The sequence below is a fragment of the Pantherophis guttatus genome, chromosome 1 (genome assembly GCF_059756535.1).
Source record: "Pantherophis guttatus breed Tessera chromosome 1, ASM5975653v1, whole genome shotgun sequence".
NCBI lineage: Eukaryota > Metazoa > Chordata > Lepidosauria > Squamata > Colubridae > Pantherophis > Pantherophis guttatus.
In genome coordinates, this window is record NC_142063.1 from 16,599,720 (window position 1) to 16,619,825 (window position 20,106).

Sequence of the window (20,106 nt, forward strand, 5' to 3'; positions counted from 1 at the left end):
TTCTAGTCCCGCCTTAGGAATGAAAGACTTTGGCCAGTCCAATCGACAAGGTTGTTGTGGAGGAAATAGGAAGTGCAGCCTTGATGCGTATAAAAATAAAGGTGGGGTTATAAACGTAATACAGGTAGTCCTTGACTTACGACTACACATTTCCATTGTTAAGCAAAACAGTTGTTAAGTGAGTTTTGTCCCTTTTATGACTTCTCTTGCCGCAGTTGTTAAGTGAATCTGGCTTCCCTATTGACTTTGCTTGTCAGTAGGTCTCAGAAGGTGATCCCGTGACTGCAACCGTCATAAATATGAATCAGTTGCCAAGCTTCTGAATTTTAATCACATGATATGGGGATGCGGCAGTGGGTCATAAGTTTGTAAAACGGTCGCAAGTCACTTTTTTTCAGTGCCATTGCAATTTTGAACGGTCACTAAATGAACTGTTACAAATCGAGGATTGCCTAAATTAAAATAAATAAATAAACATTTTTCAAAGAAAGACCATTTCTCTGTGGGTTTCCTGAAGATGAGCAAGGAGGGAGTTTTTCTTGTGCCTTCCGTCATCCATTGTGGAAGATAGTCCTCGACTTGCAACCATTCATTTAGCAACCATCCAAAGCTACAACAGACAGTCCTCACACATCTGTCTGTTGCAGCGTCCCTGCAGTGACACGACCCACAATCCAGGTGCTTGCCAACCAGCTCGCAATTATGACAGTTGCAGCATTCCATGTTTTTCAACCTTCCCAACTGGCTTTCAACAAACAAACTCAATGGGGGAAGCCAGCAGGGAAGATCACAAGACACAGTCACATGATGTTTCACTTAACGACATCATGGTGGCGATTCGCTTAATGACCACAGCTACAAAGGTTGACAAATCAGGTACCATCACAGGATGCCGCATTTAACGGGTTAACAATGATATTTTCCGATCCTGATTGTGGATATAAATCAAGGAGTACCGTGTTTCCCTGAAAATAAGACCCTATCTTATATTTTTTTGAACCCCAAAATAAGCGCTTGGCCTTATTTTCGGGGAGGTCTTATTATTTTGGGGTGCGTGGAGCAAGACAGGGCTCCTCTTGCCATCTTACCTGATTTCCAGCTCTGTCTCCCTAACCCTAACCACAGGAAATGGCAGGGATCGGCTGCACATGCATTTAAATATTTTCGGGGAGGGCTTATTTTTGGTGGGGGCTTATTTTCAGGTGGAGCTTATTTTAGCGCATGTGCTCAAAAGCCCGATTGGGCTTATTATCAGGGGAGGTCTTATTTTTGGGGAAACAGAGTAGTACATTAACCATTACACCAAATTCTAGGTTTTTCCTAGAATTTACGGGACTAGAACTCACAGCCTCCCAGCTTCTAGCCTTGTGCATTAACCACTGGATCTAACTGGCTGTGTAGTAACTTCTTCCAGCATCGCACACAGTTGTGGAAATCCAGTGGGGAAAAAATTCATTTTAGTTAAATGTCTCCCTAATCCTAATCAGAGGAAATGGCGGAGACCAGCTGCGCGTGCATTTAAATATTTTTGAGGAGGGCTTATTTTCGGGGAAACACAGTACCTGTATTAACACAATTGCACTCGGGTGTTACCTGGTTTGCATACGGTGCTTTCAAACTCTGCACACAAACAGCTAAGCTCAGAGAGCATCAAGGATTCCACATCTTAAGTTTGCCAGAGCTGAGAAACACCGATCTGGATCTTTGCAGTCCATATTGGTAGCCGTGAACCTGGCTCAGCCCTCCCAGTTTTCTCCCTCTGCTCCAAACCACAGTTGGATTACTATCTTTCAGTGTGAGAAAAATAAGAATTATTCCTGTAAAAGCATAACCTGAGTTACACCATTTTAAAATCATGTGAAGGCTTTGTTTTACCTTGTATAACCTGATTATATAATTTAGCTGACATTTAAGAACATGAGAAAGGAAGTGTGTAATTCCTGTGTTTTTGAGAGGATGTTTATCTTGCAGGAAATATGCTCTTGGGTTAACTTGCCCTCATTAATTAAAGGAAGTACGCAATTGATGTTTTTGAGGGGTATTTTTGTTGGGAATTGGGGAATTTCCAGGGTGGATTATGTACTGCATATGTTATATAAGATGTTATGTAAGATCTGAAACTGATTCCCAAGGTACTTTATTGACGTGTATTCTGATGTTCCTGAAGACTATAAAAACTCGTGTAAATTGTTTTATTTCCGTCTTTCTCTATTCCAGAGAGAGAAAGGCCCTTTGCAAAGTAAATAAAAACTCTGTCCCAGGATTATTTTAGTCTCTGTCTCTTTAAAACGGTAATGGGATTTACCTGTCGACCACATTCAGCTAATTTTTTTTTTTTTTGCCACTGTTTGCAAACCCTGAGTGAGGAGTGCCATTTGGGTCTGAAATCCATCCTCATCCCAACATATTGCACATAGGTTTTATTCAGAGCATCAGCTGAGTACAGGATGACTTACAGAGTCAATGCAAGCAAAGCAGACATCGGTATGATGGACGGGACCAAGTCTTTACTGTCCAGTTCCCACAACCACTGGCTGATGGGAGAGTTGGCTCACCCGCGAGATTTCAGCTTTGTGGCTCAAAACAGGACAGGCAGGGAGGGGGTCTTTCCACCAAGAGCCGGTGGTTGCGACATGAGAAAGCAAGACAACGGAAAACTTGGAGGAGAGCAAAGGAGAGAGATCTGGCTTCTCTGCTGTAGTCAATGCCTTCAGGATGAAAACTTACAGATAGATTTAACAGAGTTGGAAGGGACCTTGTAGTCCAGGGCTCTGCAACCTTAAACACTCAAAGAGCCATTTGGACCCATTTCCCACAGAAAAAAAACCACCGGGAGCCACAAAGCCCTTCCTGTGCCTGACTATTTCTTGAGCGCCCACAAAACTAGCATATGTAGTTGAATTAAACGTTCTGTTTTCTTCTGAAACTTTTCTTTTTTTGGATTTATCCATGGTTAGCCTACCGGGAGTTGAAAAGCTCAATAAATCGCGTGCTGGCGGAAGTTGCACATTGGTGGTTGGGATGCATATTTTGAGTGACAGGGAGCCGCAGCAGAGGGGTGAAAAAGCCACCTGCGGCTCCAGAGCCGCAGGTTGCTGACCCCTGATCTTGTCCAACCCCCTGTCTAAATAGACCCTACACCATTTTTGACAGATGGCAGTCCAGTCTCTTCTTGAAAGCTTCCAGTGATGAAGCTTCCATCCTGATGAAGCTCAGGATGAAGTTGCTGGAGAGGAGAAGGGGGTCCTTCTTTTCTGGATTTTTCAACTCACTTTTGGGACACTTTTGGCAGCTCTCCAGATCGTGCAAGAAAACAGAGAATCCTCAGTCTCTTCCAAAGACGTGGCTCAGGGTACGGCAGACGAGTTGCAAAATGCAGCCCTTCGCCAGTCCCCTCTGCTCCAAGGAACCCAGGGTCTCCTCCTCTACCCCACCCATGACAATCCCCCAAAGTAGCATCATCGGCAATGTAGCAGCAAATGCGAAAGGCTAAAGCAGCGCTTTTCTTCTTCTGAGATGCTGAAGAAGATTCAGATGAGCAGGCAAGGATCAGCAGGATCAGCTCCAGCGGGCAGTGATGCAGCACATGCCAAGACCTTCCAAGGTTTCCTAAAATTCTGGACGTTCCAGCTGAATTGCTGGGGAAGAGGACTCCTTCCCTTTCAGTGGAGGACTATGCAACCAAACTGCCACCCCCTCCTTTTTTTTTTGGACACAAATAACAATTCCCCTAAAAGAGGAGATGGAGACAAATCTCCGTGGCTCGAACAACAAATGAAACGGAGGCGGTGAGCTTTTGGCTCCCCTCGTTTCTATTTATACATGGAAAGCTTTCCATCTTCCTGGAGCATCCTTGTCCTTTTTCGGGGGCTTCTCCCCGCCAGCCTCTTTGAAGCAATAGACCCCAAAGAGTTTGTATTTCTTGTCGGGGAAGCCCAGGTTGCGAACGCCGGGTTCCCGGCCCCCACAGCGAGACCTGGGGTTGACGATGGGGTAGCGGACGCTTCCGTCCCCGACCCAGCCGGCCTCGCACTTGTCCAAGAGCTGGATCTTCCAGGCGGCATAGAGTTGGCCCACTTTGGCCACCATAGCTCCGTTTCGCTTGCAGGCCAGAACGGCTTCGGGGAAGCTGAGTTTGCGGTAGGTTTTGAGGAAGAAGACTTTGCCTGGAAGAGATAGAATAGAATAGAATAGAATAACAGAGTTGGAAGGGGCCTTGGAGGTCTTCTAGTCCAGCCCCCTGCTTAGGCAGAAAACCCTACACCACTTCACACAAATGGTTAGCCAGCATCTTCTTAAAAACTTCCAGTGTTGGAGCATTCACAACTTCTGCAGGCAAGTTTTTCCACTGATTAATTGTTCTAATTGTCAGGAAATTTCTCCTTAATTCTAGATTGCTTCTCTCCTTGATTAGCTTCCACCCATTGCTTCTTGTTCTATCCTCAGGTGCTTTGGAGAATAACTTGACTCCCTCTTCTTTGTGGCAGCCCCTGAGATACTGGAACATTGCTATCATGTCTCCCCTAGTCCTTCTTTTCATTAAACTAGCCATGCCCAGTTCCTGCAACCGTTCTACATATGTTTTAGCCTCCAGTCCCCTAATCATCTTTGTTGCTCTTCTCTGCACTCTTTCTAGAGTCTCCACATCTTTTTTACATCGTGGTGACCAAAACTGAATGCATTATTCCAAATGTGGCCTTACCAAGGCATTATAAAATGGTATTAACACTTCACATGATCTTGATTCTATGCCTCTGTTTATGCAGGAGGAGAAGCAGGGTAGAGCATCAGGAAAGGGGCAAACAGTTAGGCTTTTCCTGTCCTATGATCTGCAGCATATATGTGGACCTTTTAAGGCAGTGGTTCTCAACCTGTGGGTCACGACCCCTTTGGGGGGGTCGAACGACCCTTTCACAGGGGTCGCCTAAGACCATCGGAAAACACATATTTTCAATGGTCTTAGGAATAATTTTATGGTTGGGGATCACCACAACATGAGGAACTGTATTAAAGGGTTGCGGCATTAGGAAGGTTGAGAACCACTGTTTTAAGGTAATTCTCGATTTACAACCATTCGTTTACTGTCGAAGTTACGACAGTACTGAAAAAAGTAATTTATGACCGTTTTTCATATTTCTTAGACCGTTACAGCGTCCCATGGTTACATGATCAAAATTTGGACGCTTGTCAACTGGCATATATTTACAATATGATGTTTCCAATGTCTCGGGGTCACGCCAGTGGTGGGTTCCTCCCGGTTCGGTCCGGTTCGGCCGAGCCAGTAGCGGTGACGATATGACGTCACCGAACCGGTTCTCCCCCCCGCCCTCCCACCCCCCCACCCCCTCACATTATTCTTACCTTTTATTTGGTCCCACCCCCAATCTATTGCTGCCTCCTGAGTCCCAGCTGATGACTAGAGGGAAAAAAACTGTTTAAACTCTTGCCGGGCGGCTTCAAAGGGCCGTCCTACAGCTGATCGGTGTTAAAAGCAAACAAATGAGTCGGGTCGTAAGTGTGAGGACTGGTCGTAAGTGTGAGGACCTTCCAGAAATGACTCTGACCAGCTAGCCACGCCCACCTAATCACCTGACCTCCAAGCCACACCCACAAAATAAGCCACGCCCACAGAACCGGTAGTAAAAAAATTTAGAACCCACCCCTGGGTCACGCGATCCCCTTTTGTGACCTTCCGATAAGCAAAGTCAAGCGGGAAGCCAGATTTATTAACCATCTTGCTAACTTAACAACTGCATTGATTCACTTAGCAACTGCGGCGAGAAAGGTCGTAAAATGGGGCAAAACTCACTTAACCATTGTCTCCCTTAGCAGTGAAAATGTTGGGCTCTGTTGTAGTCGTAAATTGAGGGCTACCTGTAATTGGATCCCGAAGTCCCTCCCCCACGTAGGACTCTGGTTGGTAAAACTTCACCCAAATTTCTTTAAGATACCCAACCTCAACAATGACCATAAAGAGTCGGAAATGTCAATCAACCCTTGGTGACTGAGCCCCTGCCGTTCTCCCAGCGTTCATCACCAAGGTTAGCAACCTAGTTATAGGTGATCCTCAACTTATGACTGGTTACTTAGCAAGCACTCAAAGTTCCAATGGCCCCACTAAAAGGTACTTTATTCTGAAGTTCCAATGGCCCCACCCCCCCCATGGTCACATGACTGCATTTTGGGCACTCGTCAACCAGATTTAACAGATTAACAGAGTTGGAAGGGACCTTGTAGGTCATCTAGTCTAGCCCCCCGACCAAGCAGGAGACCCTACACCCGTGACGGCGAACCTATGGCATGGGTTCCACAGGTGGCACGTGGAGCCATATCGGTGGGCACGCGAGCTCAGCTCCGGCACTCATGCGTGTGCTTGCCAGCTGATTTTCGGGCCTTCTGGGCCCACCAGAAGTCAGGAAACACACTGTTTCCAGCCTCCAGAGGGCCTCTGGGCAGGTGGGGAAGGCTGCTTTTGCCCTCCCCAGGCTCCTAGAAAGGCTCTGGAGCTTGGGGAGAGCAAAAAATGGGCCTACTGGGCCCACTGTGCCATCATGTGCCAAAATTGGGGGGAGCATGGGGGGGCGGGGCACATAGAATTATGGATGTGGGCACGCGTGCGTGGGACCCCACTGCGCTCCCACCGCTTTTGGCACACGATGGCAAAAAGGTTAGCCATCCCTGCCCTACACCATTTCTGACAAATGGCAGTCCAATCTCTTCTTGAAAGCCTCCAGTGATGAAGCTCCCACAACTTCGGAAGGCAACTTCTGTTCCATGGGTTGATTGTTCTCACTGTCAGAAAGTTTCTCCTTATTTCCAGGCTGAATCTCTCCTTGATACGATTCCATCCATTATTCCTTGTCTGGCCTTCGGGTGCTTTGGAAAATAGCTTGACCCCTTTCTCTCTGAGGCAGCCCCTCAAGTATTGGAAGACTGCTATCATGTCTCCCCTGGTCCTTCTCTTCACTAGACTAGCCATGCCCAGTTCTTGCAACCGTTCATCGTATGTTTTAGTCTCCAATCCCCTAACATGCATTTACGACCATGTAACCACAATTTATTATTTTTGCCTAAACCCAGAATTTTTTCCTGATTTTTGGCAAAAATGCCGCTAGCGAACAATGGGTTCTTTTTAACAACTGCTTCAAAACAGGTCATAATATCAAGTTGGTCATGTCGGTGACCCATTTTAAGGCCATCATGACTTGCGACCATAACAAGAAGGCTCCATTACAGCCGTAAGTCGAGGACTACCTCTATCCGGAGGACAGTCAAGCGAAGATTCCCAGAAACAAAGAACAGTCCAAGGTGAGAAGCTGTTGAGGGGCAAAGTTATCAGGGGCAGTGACCAAAAACAAACACCTTTGGAGCTGTTCTAATTTTTGTTTTTCGAAGAGAATCTGTCCTATTTGCTTGGAGAAAAGTTTACATTTGTCAAAGCAGCAATAACGAGCGAAAACAACGCAGCAGGCGGAAAGTGAACCTAGCCTGGGCATGCATCCAACGCACAGGGGAAGATCTCAGCCGTTAAGCCTTGCTGGCGTGATCCAAATGGGCAAGTTGCGATATGAGCCTGCAGCACCTCCAGGGATCTAGCGTGAAGCTGTGAGCTGGATCAGGAGTGGCATGAAAGGTGAAAATTGGAATTCCACACCCTTAAAGAGCTGCAGCTGTTTCTCAGAAACCCCCACCCCCCACCCCTATTGCAGTGTTTCTCCTTCCATTCAGTGGTGGGTTGCTTCTGGTTCACACCGGTTTGCAAGAACCGGTAGTAAAAATTTGTAGTAGTCCGGAGAACCGGTAATAACATTGGCTGGCCACGCCCCCGAACTGGTCCCCGGCCCGGTCGCCGCTCGCTTACCCCGCCCACTTCATCAGAGGCTTTTTTTTTTTTTACTTTTAAAAGCATTTTTTCTACAACCTCTTTGGCCAAAAAAATGCTTTTAAAAGTAAAAAAAAAACAGCCTCTGATGATCGCGCAGCTCAGCTGGGATCGTCAGAGGCTCCTGAAACCATTTTTTCTGCAACCTCTTAAGGTGTTTTTAAAAGTAAAAAAAAAAAAGAAAAAGAAAAAGTTGACCACGCCCATCCAGTCACATTACCCCCACCAAGCCACACCCATAAAATAAGCCATGCCCACAGAACCGGTAGTAAAAAATTTTAGAACCCACCCTTGCTTCCATTAGACCAATTAGACCAATTTTCGGCACCAAGTGCCAAAATGGGAATGTGCACGCATGCGCATGGGTGCCAGAAACCGGAAGAGCAGCTTCCCAGCGTGCGTGCGCAGGAGCACCAAAAACCGAAAGCTCAGCTTCCCGGCGCACACATGCATGCCAGCCACCTGGTCTTCCGGTTTCTAACATCCATGCACGTGTGAAGACCAGCTGGCCGGCACGCGCATGCGCACCAGGGAGCTGCTCTTCCAGTTTCGGCACCCCCATCAGTGGTGGGTTGCTACCAGTTCTCCCCGGTTCTTGCGAACCGGTAGTGGAAATTTTGAGTAGTTCGGAGAACCGGTAAATACCACCTCTGACTGGCCCTGCCCCCAATCTATTCACTGCCTCCCGAGTCCCAGCTGATCGGCTAGAAGGAAAATCGGCATTTTCACTTCAAAGGGCCGCCCTACAGCTGATCAGCGGTAAAAGGCAGTGTGGTGGTAGACTGGAATGCTCCAAAAACAAATGGGTAGACCGGTACGGCTCTGCAAGCAGTTAAAAGCCTGGTAGACCAGTACCTCTGCTAAATCCTAAAGAATTGTCACATGACCATCAAACCACGCCCACAAAATAAGCCACACCCACAGAACCGGTAGTACAAAAATTTAGAACCCACCCTTGGCCCCTGTGGGTACGAAGACCAGTTGGTCGGCGTGCATGTGCATGCCAGTGCCCAGAAGAGCAATAGGCGATGGCTGGCGTGCCCAGAGAGATGGCTCTGCGTGCCACTTCCGGCACGCATGCCATAGGTCCGCCATCACGGCATTAGACTATTGTTTCTCAACTTTAGCAACTTTAAGACGGGAGGACTTCAACTCCCAGAATTCCCCAGCCAGCATGGGTGAAGTCCACCCATCTTAAAGTTGCTAAAGTTGAGAAACAATAGTCTAATAATGGAAGGAGCTTGGAAATTATAAAAAATTGTAGGATGCTTTTGTCACCCTCTTGGGCCACTGGTTCCTGAAATATAAAGATGCTGCGCACTGGGGCCATTACAGTCCTCGAATTATGGCTGCAATCAAGCCACACGGTGGTCAAATGACCAAGCCTATTCTATGGCATTTTTGGTGGTGGTCATTAAGTGAATATCCTGGTCATAAAGTGGCTGCCATGGGCATTAAACAAACACTATAGCTGTTAAGTAAACTCATTGTTTGCTGTGGAATGGTTTTGCCAAAACTCAGAAATAAATACCAGTTCTTGGCAAAACCATCATAACACGTGGTCATGTAATTGTGGGATGCTGCAATTGTCCATCCATCCATCCATCTTGCCGAGTGCCTGACGTTCGGTCAGGGGACCATAGAGATGCCCTGGCCACAAGAACTTCAAATCAGAGTCATTAGTAGCCCAAAATATCTTAATTTTGAATGGCCCTTAAGCGACTAGTCGTAAGTCAAGGACAACTTGTATTTTCTTCCCCTGCTAATCTCACACACACATATGCACACATGCACAGACGCACACGCACACACACACAGGGGTGGGATTCAGCCGGTTTGGGCCGGATGTTAACCAGATGTTAATTTTAATCTGGTTTACCAAACCGGTTGTTCCAAGGACTGGCTGATCCCACCCAACCCGTCCCTCCCCTCCTAGGAGTCTCCACGCGGCCCGTTTTGGATGCCAGGTAAGTGCAGGGCATTCATGGAGGCTCTGGGAGGGCGAAAAATGGGCGTACCGGAAGTCCGGAAACAGGCCTGTTTCTGGCCTCTGGAGGGCCTCCGGTGCCTGGGGAGGCTATTTTTGCCCTCCTGGAGGCTCCAGGAAAGCCTCTGGAGCCTGGGGAGGACGAAAACACCTCCCCCCATCATGGTGCAGGAGGCCGAGTAGGCCACGCCCCCATGGCCACGTCCACCCAGCAACCGGGCAGCGAACCGGTTGGTGAAATTTTTCAATCTCACCCCTGCACACACACGCATGCACACACACACACACACACACACACACACACACACACACACAGAGTTTTCTTCACATAATCAAAGCGAACAACAGGAGATTAAATGCCTCCCATGCAAAGATGGATTGAGTTGATGAAAGCAGTTTATTTCAAGGCTGATCTGCTGCTACTTAGCCGGCCTCTGATTACACAAATGAAACCTCCGTTGCCCCCTGCTCAGATCCCCCTAAGAAAAAGTAATTTACACTCTTCGGGACAAATCCCATCAGAGTCTTCCATCATCTTGCCAGCTCCAAGCATAATTATCACCTCTTTTTTTCTTTTTTTGCGTCCCTCCTGGGACACGAAGCCCAAAGGAGCGAGCTCATAAACGGCCAGAAATGGCCCAAGCTTTCTCTTAAATCTGTTGCTATGATTTGTGGGAACTGGCTGTTTCATTTTCTTGCATTGACTAATAAATTAACTTTCCCCTGTGCTGTGTCGTCTGGACCACTAAAAATGGACCATCCGTTAAAAGCTCTGGGAAACATAAACCAGCCAGAATGGTAGAAAACTGTGGTTTTCGGCACATTGATTAATTATCTCCATCAAGTCAATCTTGATTCTTTGAGAACCACAATAGATAGATTCTCTCCGTGATGATCTGTCCCTAAGTGGTCCTTCAGCTGTTCTAAGAGTGGCTGCAGCCATCACTACTGTAACTGAGTCCATCCGCTTTACTGCGGTTGTCCTCGTCTTCTCTTCCCTTCCAACCTTCCCAGTGTTGTGACAGGATTTGGGGTGGGATGAGGTGGCCCAATATTACCATCTGTTAAACACACCTACACACAATGAGATAATAACTTCAGTTTATACTAAGATTCTTTCTGTGCACTTATTAGGGGGCCCGTATGCTTTTGGATATCAGCAAAACACTAACACCAAATCTTGATGCGACAATACACACTGAGCTCTTTTTTTGTTTTTGCATTATTTTTAGTGTATGCTAATTAGTGTGTTATTTTAGTGTTAATTTAGTGTGCTAATTAGCGATCTAGTACAGGTCACAGAAATCTCTCTCTCTCTCTTTCTCTCTCTCCCATCTATTTCTATCTACCACCTCTTTATCTTTCATCTATCATCATTATATCTCTCTATCTACCTCTCTCTCTCTCTCTCTCTTTCTATCTATCTATCTATCTATCTATCTATCTATCTATCTATCCATCCATCTATCATCTATTTATTTATCTATCAATCAATCTATCATCTATCTGTCTATCAATCTATCTAATTATCTATCTATCATTTATCTATCTATCTATCATCTATTTATCTATCAATCTATCTATCTATCTATCATCTATTTATTTATCTATCTATCTATCTATCATCTATCTATCTATTTATTTATCTATCTATCTATCATCTATCTATCTATCATCTTTGTATCTATCATCTATCTATCTATCTATCTATCTATCTATCTATCTATCTATCATCTATCATCTATCATTTATCTATCAATCAATCTATCTATCTATCTATTTATCATCTATCTATTTATCTATCTATCAATCATCTATCTATCTATCATCTATCTATCATCTATCTATCTATCTATCTATCTATCTATCATCTATCTATCTATCTATCTATCTATCTATCTATCTATCATCTATCATCTATCATTTATCTATCAATCAATCAATCTATCTATTTATCATCTATCTATTTATCTATCTATCAATCATCTATCTATCATCTATCTATCATCTATCTATCTATCTATCTATCTATCTATCTATCTATCTATCTATCATCTATCCATTATCTAACTATATCTCATATGATGTGATTTTTTGCCGTTCACATGTGCTATATTTGACTGAAGAATGTTTGTGTTCCTGAACACTGGTAAAACAGGACACCTGAAATAGGCATGACATAATATGTGTAATCACAAGGGAAAAAAGTGCTTCATTGCAGCACTTTACCAGTATAAGAAATTACTACAATGGAACTCTAAAGAGCAAAATCTTCAGTTGGACCTTTGTTCTACCTACTGTACTTCAATCCCTAATCTCTTTGGAAGTCTGCTGGAGAGGATGGCTTTAATAAATTTAATGAAATAAATAAATGGCTGTTTCCCATGTTTTTCAGAGGGTCTTCCACCCTTCACTAGCTCCCAGGTAAGTAGGAGAACATGGCTACAAAAAGATGATGATCCACCTTAGAGCAGTGTTTCTTAAACTTGGCAACTTGAAGATGTCTCTGGGCTTCAACTCCCAGAATTCCCAACCATGCCTATGCCGACTGGGGGATTCTGGGAATTGAAGTCCAGATATTTTCAAGTTGCCACAGTTGAGAAACACTGCCTTAAAGGAACAGAGATACTTTCTCCAAGCACCAAACCATCATTAAAACAGCCCCATCTATTATAGATTATAGGCATACAGAGACCACATCCTGTTTTCTTATGAACTAGTGCAGACAAGCTGTGGCTCGCTGCTTTTCCACGGCTAAGATCAAGAATGCATTCCCTGGCCCTCTTTCCCCCCTCCTCTAATTACGGTTTTTATGGCTCAGACAGCATGATTCATGGCTGCTCAAATACTGCTTGCTCTAAAAATCGGACCGGCCTTATGGTTCCACGGGCGAGAACAGCTGCCCACAAACGATCCAAGATTCCCACAGTACAGTGCAAGGATCAGGGCAGGGAGCAATAAACGTCCAAACCAGAAGGGTGAAAACATTTATCCATGTGGCGAAGTGGTTTTGCTCCGTGGCAGAAGCCAGAGGCATCTCTTCATGATCCATTTGGCAAGTCAAGAGGGGTTTCATGACCTGTATCAATTATGCAAAGGGAGCACAGCATACAATCTTCCCTTGCATAACTTATTTTATTATATATATATAATATATATATATACATATATATTTTATATTTAATATATATATATACACATATATACATATTTATTATATATATATAATATATATATATATATAATATATATATATACATATATACAGTATATATATATATATATATACTGTATATATGTGTGTGTGTGTGTGTGTGTATTTGCAGCTTTTCCTCTTAAAGCCTCTCCTAATTATGTGAGTCACAATCTGCTGAACCTTCAAAGCAGTGGTGAAATGTAAAATTTGTTACTACCGGTTCTGTGGATGTGGCTTGGTGGGTGGCGGGGTAATATGACTGAGTGGGTGTGGCCAACTTTTTTTTTTTTACTTTTAAAACCATTTTTTCTACAACCTCTTCAGCTGGAGAGGTTGCAAACAAAATGTTTTTAAGGCCTCTGATTATCCCAACTGAGCCGTGCAATCATCAGAGGCTTTTTTTTTTACTTTTAAAAGCATTTTTTTGGCCAAAGAGGTTGTAGAAAAAATGCTTTTAAAAATTAAAAAAAAGCCTCTGATGATTGCGCAGCTCAGCTGGGCAATGAGGGGGGCAGGGATTTTTACTACCGGGTCTCCGAACCACCCGCCTCCATCACTACTGGATCGGGCAATCCGGTCCGAACCGGGAGCATTTCATCCCTGCTTCAAAGCCTAAGCTACGTTGGCTGGGAAAATTATCCATCCACATTTGTGTGTGCTTCTTGGTTTCCTTCAAAAACAAAAAATTAACAAGAAGAGGCTTTTGTTAATTCTCCTCAAAGGGAGATTCAACCAGGAAATATAGGTATTTCATTTAGTGACCGTTCTAAGTTACAACAGTACTGGAAAAAGGGACTTATACTGTTTATCACACTTAGAACCCTTGCAGCATCCCCATGGTCACGAGATCAAAATTCAGATGCTAGGCAACCGGCTCGTATTTATGACGGTCACAATGTCCCAGGGACGTGAGATCAACTTTTGCGACCTTCTAACAAGCAAAGTCAACGGAGAAGCCAGAGTCACTTTACAACTATGTTGCTAACTTAACAACTGCACTGATTCACTTAACTACTGTGAGCAAGAAAGGTCATAAAATGGAGCGAAACTCCCTCAACAATGGTCTCATTTAGCGACAGGAATGTTGGGCTGAACTGTGGTCGTAAGTCGAGGACTGCCTGTAAGGAGGAATTTCCTGACAGGGAGAACGATGAATCGGCGGAACAGTTTGCTTCCCAGAGTTGTGGGGACTCTGGGATCTTTTCTTGAAAATCACTGAAGATTTTCAAGAAAAGACTAGATAATCGTTTGTCCAGAATTGTATAAGGACTCCTGCCTTGGACAAGGGGCTGGACTGGAAGACCTCCAAGGTCCCTTCTAGCCCTATGACTCTATGACGGGGTGGGCAACTGTGGCCCTTTTACAACCTGTGGACTTCATCTCCCAGAATTCCTGGAATTCTGGGAGTTGAAGTCCACAGGTTGTAAAAGGGCCACAGTTGCCCACCCCTGCTCTATGATATCCACCAAAATGGCTCTCCAGTGGGAGAGAATGCAACCAAGAAAAGGCATGTTTGCACAAGGCACACACACAGGGCACAAAAGCTGGCCTTACCGTTCAGATTTGAAGTAAAGCAGAAGGCATCGTAACGCTCGCGGTCTTTGTGCCGGTAGCCATAGTTCCTCACTCCAACTGGGGTGTCTTTTCGTCCACATTCATCCCGGGCCTTGGAGATGGGATACTGGACGGAGCCATCTTCCAGCCACCCAGCGTTGCACCAATCCAGTCCATCCAGCCAGGCTTCGTGCAACTGGTCGTAGGAGGCCAGGATGCCGTCCTGCTCTAGGCAGGCCTTCTGCGCTTCATGGAAATTCAGCGAGTAGCGCCCCAAGCGAGGGTGGTAGGGGAAGATCACCCCTAAAAGAGAGGGAGAGGAAGCTCAGGAGTTCAGGTCAAAGGCCAACCTTACCCAGGCTTACCACACGTGATGCCTTCCCAAAGGATTGGATTTCCAAGAGGACAAAATACACTGAAGATGTTACCTAGCTGGGTAATAAGATGTCTGTAAGAGAACAATCAGGTTCAGAGAGCACCAAGGACTTCTCATTTCAACTATGAGCTACAAATATTCTATTGGGACAAAACTAATGCCTTACAGAGGGATGCCCACATGGAAATTGAGGGTTACATCATACTCTGGAAAGTTTGAAAACATGTCAATAGGATCAGACAATCCTAGATTTTAAAGGACCATAAATCCTCAAATCCCAACTGTCATCATTGTTGTCATCTTCTTCATCATCATCATCATCACCACCACCATTACAATTTGTATGCTGCCTGACTCCCAATGCCTCTGGGCACCTCAAAAGTACAACCATTAAAAAAAAAAATACAATAAGGAACAAAATAAAACATAGTAAGATCTCCCAGATGAGGGAAGGAAGAAGGGAGGGAGGGAGGGAGGGAAGGGAGGGAGGAAGGAAGGGAAGGGAAGGGAAGGGAAGGGAGGGAGGGAGGGAGGGAGGGAGGGAGGAAGGAAGGAAGGAAGGAAGGAAGGAAGGAAGGAAGGAAGGAAGGAAGGAAGGAAGGAAGGAAGGAAGGAGAGAGAAACAATCCCATATAGGGAGATAACTTTGAACCAGGCCAGGAGCCATTGAAAGAGGAAAAAAACAATGAGTCTATCCTGGGAAACTGGAGGGTGTGAGAAAAAAATCTCAAAATAACTCTGGCTTGATTCTCCTTGGTATAAAGGTAGGGGTGGGATTCTACCGGTTCGGACCGGTTCAGGCGAACAGGTAGCTCCGACGATCAGCTGGGAGCAAACCGGTTCGCTCTGACGATCAGGTGGGCCCGCATGCTGACCTATATCTTCTCAGCTGATTCACGTGGCAGGGCAGATTGACGTGCCTCAACTGTGTTACTCCCCAGCAGTAACGCAGAAGATAAGTTTTCATAAAACTGCGCAAATACGCATAGCGTGCATCAGGCGTGTGCATGCGCAAAGCGAGCGATCACCGAACCGGTTGTTAAACCGGCAGGATCCCACCACTGTATAAAGGGGATAGAAAGAAACGTTGTTAGGTTTTCAAGATGGTCTTATATTCAGCAGCAAACCCCTTCCTTCCTTCCTTCCTTCCTTCCTTCCTTCCTTCCTTCCTTCCTTCCTTCCTTCCTTCCTTCCTTCCTTCCTTCCTCCCTCCCTTCCTTCCTCCCTCCCTCCCTCCCTCCCTCCCTCCCTCCCTCCCTAGGTATAAATCTAATTTTCACCAAGAAACTTCCCTGTGCAGAATCCCTCCTTGCATACATGATGCATCCTACATAGATATAAATCCATCAAACGAAACAGATGGGCAATGCTACAGTTGTGAGGCTAGGCCGGGCCCACAACTGATGCCGAGAAGCAATGGAAACTCCCTGATGGGGGTCTTGTCTGAATGAATTGAGCAATCCAACTAGGCTCCGGGGAGCCAGATCTCAGAAACACCTGCACCCATGGCAGAAAGCGAGAACTGGAGAGGGGGGACAATTAATTTGAGATTGCAATGCTAAATAGGCACCTTCCTTAGTAGATGTGCTTTCCTTAATTCAGGGGTCTCCAAACCCCCAGGCCGCAGCCCACTATTGGGCCTTGAGCAGGGGTGGGTTCTAAATTTTTTTACTACCGGTTCTGTGGGCGTGGCTTATTTTGTGGGCGTGGTTTGATGGTCATGTGACAATTCTTTAGGATTTAGCAGAGGTACTGGTCTACCCAGAGGCTTTTAACTGCTTGCAGAGCTGTACCGGTCTACCCATTTGTTCTTGGAGGGTTCCAGTCTACCCACTTGTTTTTGGAGGCACCGGTCTACCCATTTGTTTTTCGAGCGCACTGGTCTACCACCACCATGCCTTTTAACACTGATCAGCTGTAGGGCGGTCCTTTGAAGCCCAAGGCAAGAGTTTAAACAGTTTTTTTCCTTCTAGCCGACTCGGGACGCAGAGAATAGATTGGGGGCGGGGCCAAATAAAATGTAAGAATAACACAGGGCTGGCGGGAGGGCCCAGCACCCAAACAAAGAGAACCAGTTCGGTGACATCATGTCGTCACTGCTACCAGCTCGGCTGAACCGGGCCGAACCAGGAGGAACCCACCACTGGCCTTGAGCTATTCAAAACCGGGCCATGGAAGTGGTGGGTGAGCACATGCATGTGTCTCTACATCCATAAGCAGCAGGTAAATGCGGGCAAACACGCATGCCCTAGAGATGGGATTCACTTACCTTCCCTACTGGTTCCTAAATGTGAGTGCGTGTGGGCACGCACACTCGCTTCTCTCCCTCGCGCCACCTCTGCACATGCACATGGCCTTCTGCGCATGTGCAGTAGTCACACATTATGTGTGGACGGGGCTACCGGTTCGCGCAATCTGGAGAGAACCGGCTGAATCCCACCACTGGCGTGCCCGCCACTCGTATGGAATCATCCCCTCTACCCCCCCTGACCAGTCCGTAAAGCTGGAAAGATTGAGGAATTCTGCCTTAGCTGAACTATTTTTTTAAAAGCAAAGTTCGTACTTCCAACAGAATCCTATTTGATTGCATCAAGCCGCTTCTCTTCTCCATCATCATCCCACCCTAACTCAATCTCATCAGACTTCAGCTGAACATATATTTTCAGCGAAATGAGATATTGATTTAATGCAGCAGCAAAAGTCAGAGAAAGTGTTGGCAGGTGAAGGGATTCTCTGAGCCTCTAAGGTTACGTCTGAAACATTTCATAGGTCACTAAAGCTTATGCCTTCTAATAAAATTAGTCAGCAAAGGTGCTGCCAGACTCCGAAGGTTTGGCTGCCATAAAATAATATCTGTAATGACGATGATGACGATGAGGTTATCCATTCAGTCATGTCCGACTCTTGGTGATTCTAGGGGGCCTCTCCACATCTTCCAATCTTGCACTGCTTCTTTGATTTGTTCTATGCTATGGCTGCTGTCAGCTTTGATGGTGTCCAGCCAGGGCAGGGGTGAAATCCAATTTTTTTTTACTACCGGTTCTGTGGGCATGGCTTGGTGGGCATGGCAGGGGAAGGATACTGCAAAATCTCCATTCCCACCCCGCTCCAGGGGAAGGATACTGCAAAATCCCCACTCCTTCCCCACTACTGGGGCCAGCCAGAGGTGGTATTTGCCGGTTCTCCTAACTACTCAAAATTTCCGCTACCGGTTCTCCAGAAACTGTCAGAACCTGCTGGATTTCATCCCTGAGCCAGGGTTCCTGTTTGCTAGCATGTCTTTGGGTGATTTTTGTTCTGCTGGGTATCGAGTTGCCTGAGGTGACTTTTCTGTGCCCACCAGGCCATGCCCACCTAGTGCCCCCTACCCGGCCACACCCACCCAGCCGCCCCAAGTCAGCTGCCGAGAGTCATCCGTGCCGAGCCAGCTGCACCTAATCCTTTGTGTCGACCTGGCCACTCCCACCCACCCATGCCCACCTGGCAGAACTCAGATGTCCACTCCCAGCAAGTCACATTGAAAACAGAAGAAGGCTGTTGGGAATGAATCTGTGTTGTCTGCATCTCCAACTGACGTGCAAATGGTTCTTGTAGTCTGCAATCTTTCTGGAAATCTGTTCGTAGTCCCACACAGGGGTGGGATTCAGCCGGTTTGGACCAGTTCAGGTGAACCGGATGTTAATTTTAATCTGGTTCGCCAAACTGGTAGTTGCAAGGACTGACTGACCCCGCCCACCCTGCTCCTCCCCTCCCAGGAGTCTCCACGTGGCCTGTTTTGAATGCCAGGTAAGTGCAGGGCCTGCACGGAGGCCCTGGGACGGCGAAAAATGGGCCCACTGGAAGTACCGGAAGTCCGGAAACAGGCTCATTTCTGGCCTTCAGAGCCCAGGGGAGGCTGTTTTCGCCCTCCCAAAGCTCGAGGAAAGCCTCTGGAGCCTGGGGATGGCAAAAACGCCCCCCCCCTGTGGTGCAGGAAGCCAACTAGGCCACACCCCCGTGGCCACGCCCACCCAGCAACCGGGCAGAGAACCAGTTGCTAAAATTTTTCAATCCCATCCCTATCCCACGCCATTCAAAGGGTATTTATCTCAAAGTGCATAGCTAAAAGTTTATGGAGAAGCGAAATTCGTCTTCAAAGAAAAATCAAGGAAGTCCAGTTCCCTCCTGAAAAAGCACCTTTGGGACAACCATGACCTGGATGACGGAGAATCTGCATAGACTTATTGGCTGCCACCGTGGCCCATGGGTTTCAAGCAGTGGTGTCCACAGGGAATGGTTAAACAAGGCAAGATGGTGGCCACAACAGTGCGATTGAAGCTCCCCCTGCTTTTTCATGAGCATCACATGGGGGCACCATCAGTACCTCCATCTTGGCTTTTTGGACACACTCTGCAGACACTCCTATAGGTATGTTCCTCAGGCGCAAAGGTAGCATTAAGCAATAGATCCTTGTTTCTCTGTGCTGTTCATTTGCTACGGATATTGCCTTCATTTGGTTTTAGATGAGTTTTAAAAGTCATTTAAATTACGGTGTCCAATCTATTATTACGGGAAATAATGAGCTGGCCCTTTTCTAAATTGGCCATTGATAAATGTTGTAAATTTTTGTTGACACTGATTTAACTTAGACATCGCCGGTTGTTGCTTTTTTATATTTTAAGGCTTGACAGTTTTTGGGTTTAAATATTCTTATTGCTGTCTTCCCAAACTGATCTTTATATATATATATTTCTTTTTCGTAGGCTTTTATGTGCATATTCTTTCTAGCCAGGTTTTACCTACACTTTTTATTTCTAGCTGACAAGCAGCAACTCTGTGTTGCTCTCTGGGAGACTCAGAAATAGCTATCTGAGTCTCCCAGAGAGCAACACAGAGTTGCTGCTTGTCAGCTAGAAATAAAAAGCCCAGAAACTTGTGAATGAGATTTCACAGAACCAGGGCTGTAGAACATCTTAGCTTACGTAGGTAAAACCTGGCTTTACATGAAGACTGTATATCAGGGGTATCAAACTCAAGGCCCACGGGGCAGATCTGACACGTGGGATGCTTAAATCTGGCCCGCGAGGCCGGCCTGGAAATATCAAAGGCCCACGGTGCCTCTACCGGCCAAA

The 20,106-nt window shown here is 46.1% G+C and overlaps 1 protein-coding gene across 1 annotated transcript in view; it reads right to left on the reverse strand.

The window, feature by feature from the left end:
* Positions 1-2,405: 2,405 nt before the first annotated feature.
* The window catches only part of HAPLN4 (hyaluronan and proteoglycan link protein 4), a 31,132-nt gene continuing 13,431 nt past the window's right edge, over positions 2,406-20,106 (reverse strand). The window contains exons 4-5 of the mRNA XM_060694708.2: positions 14,620-14,922; positions 2,406-4,166 (exon numbers count right to left, since the gene is read on the reverse strand). Of these exons, the coding sequence (XP_060550691.2) occupies positions 3,817-4,166; positions 14,620-14,922 (653 nt within the window). The 3' untranslated portion in view covers positions 2,406-3,816. The remainder of the gene's footprint in view (positions 4,167-14,619; positions 14,923-20,106) is intronic.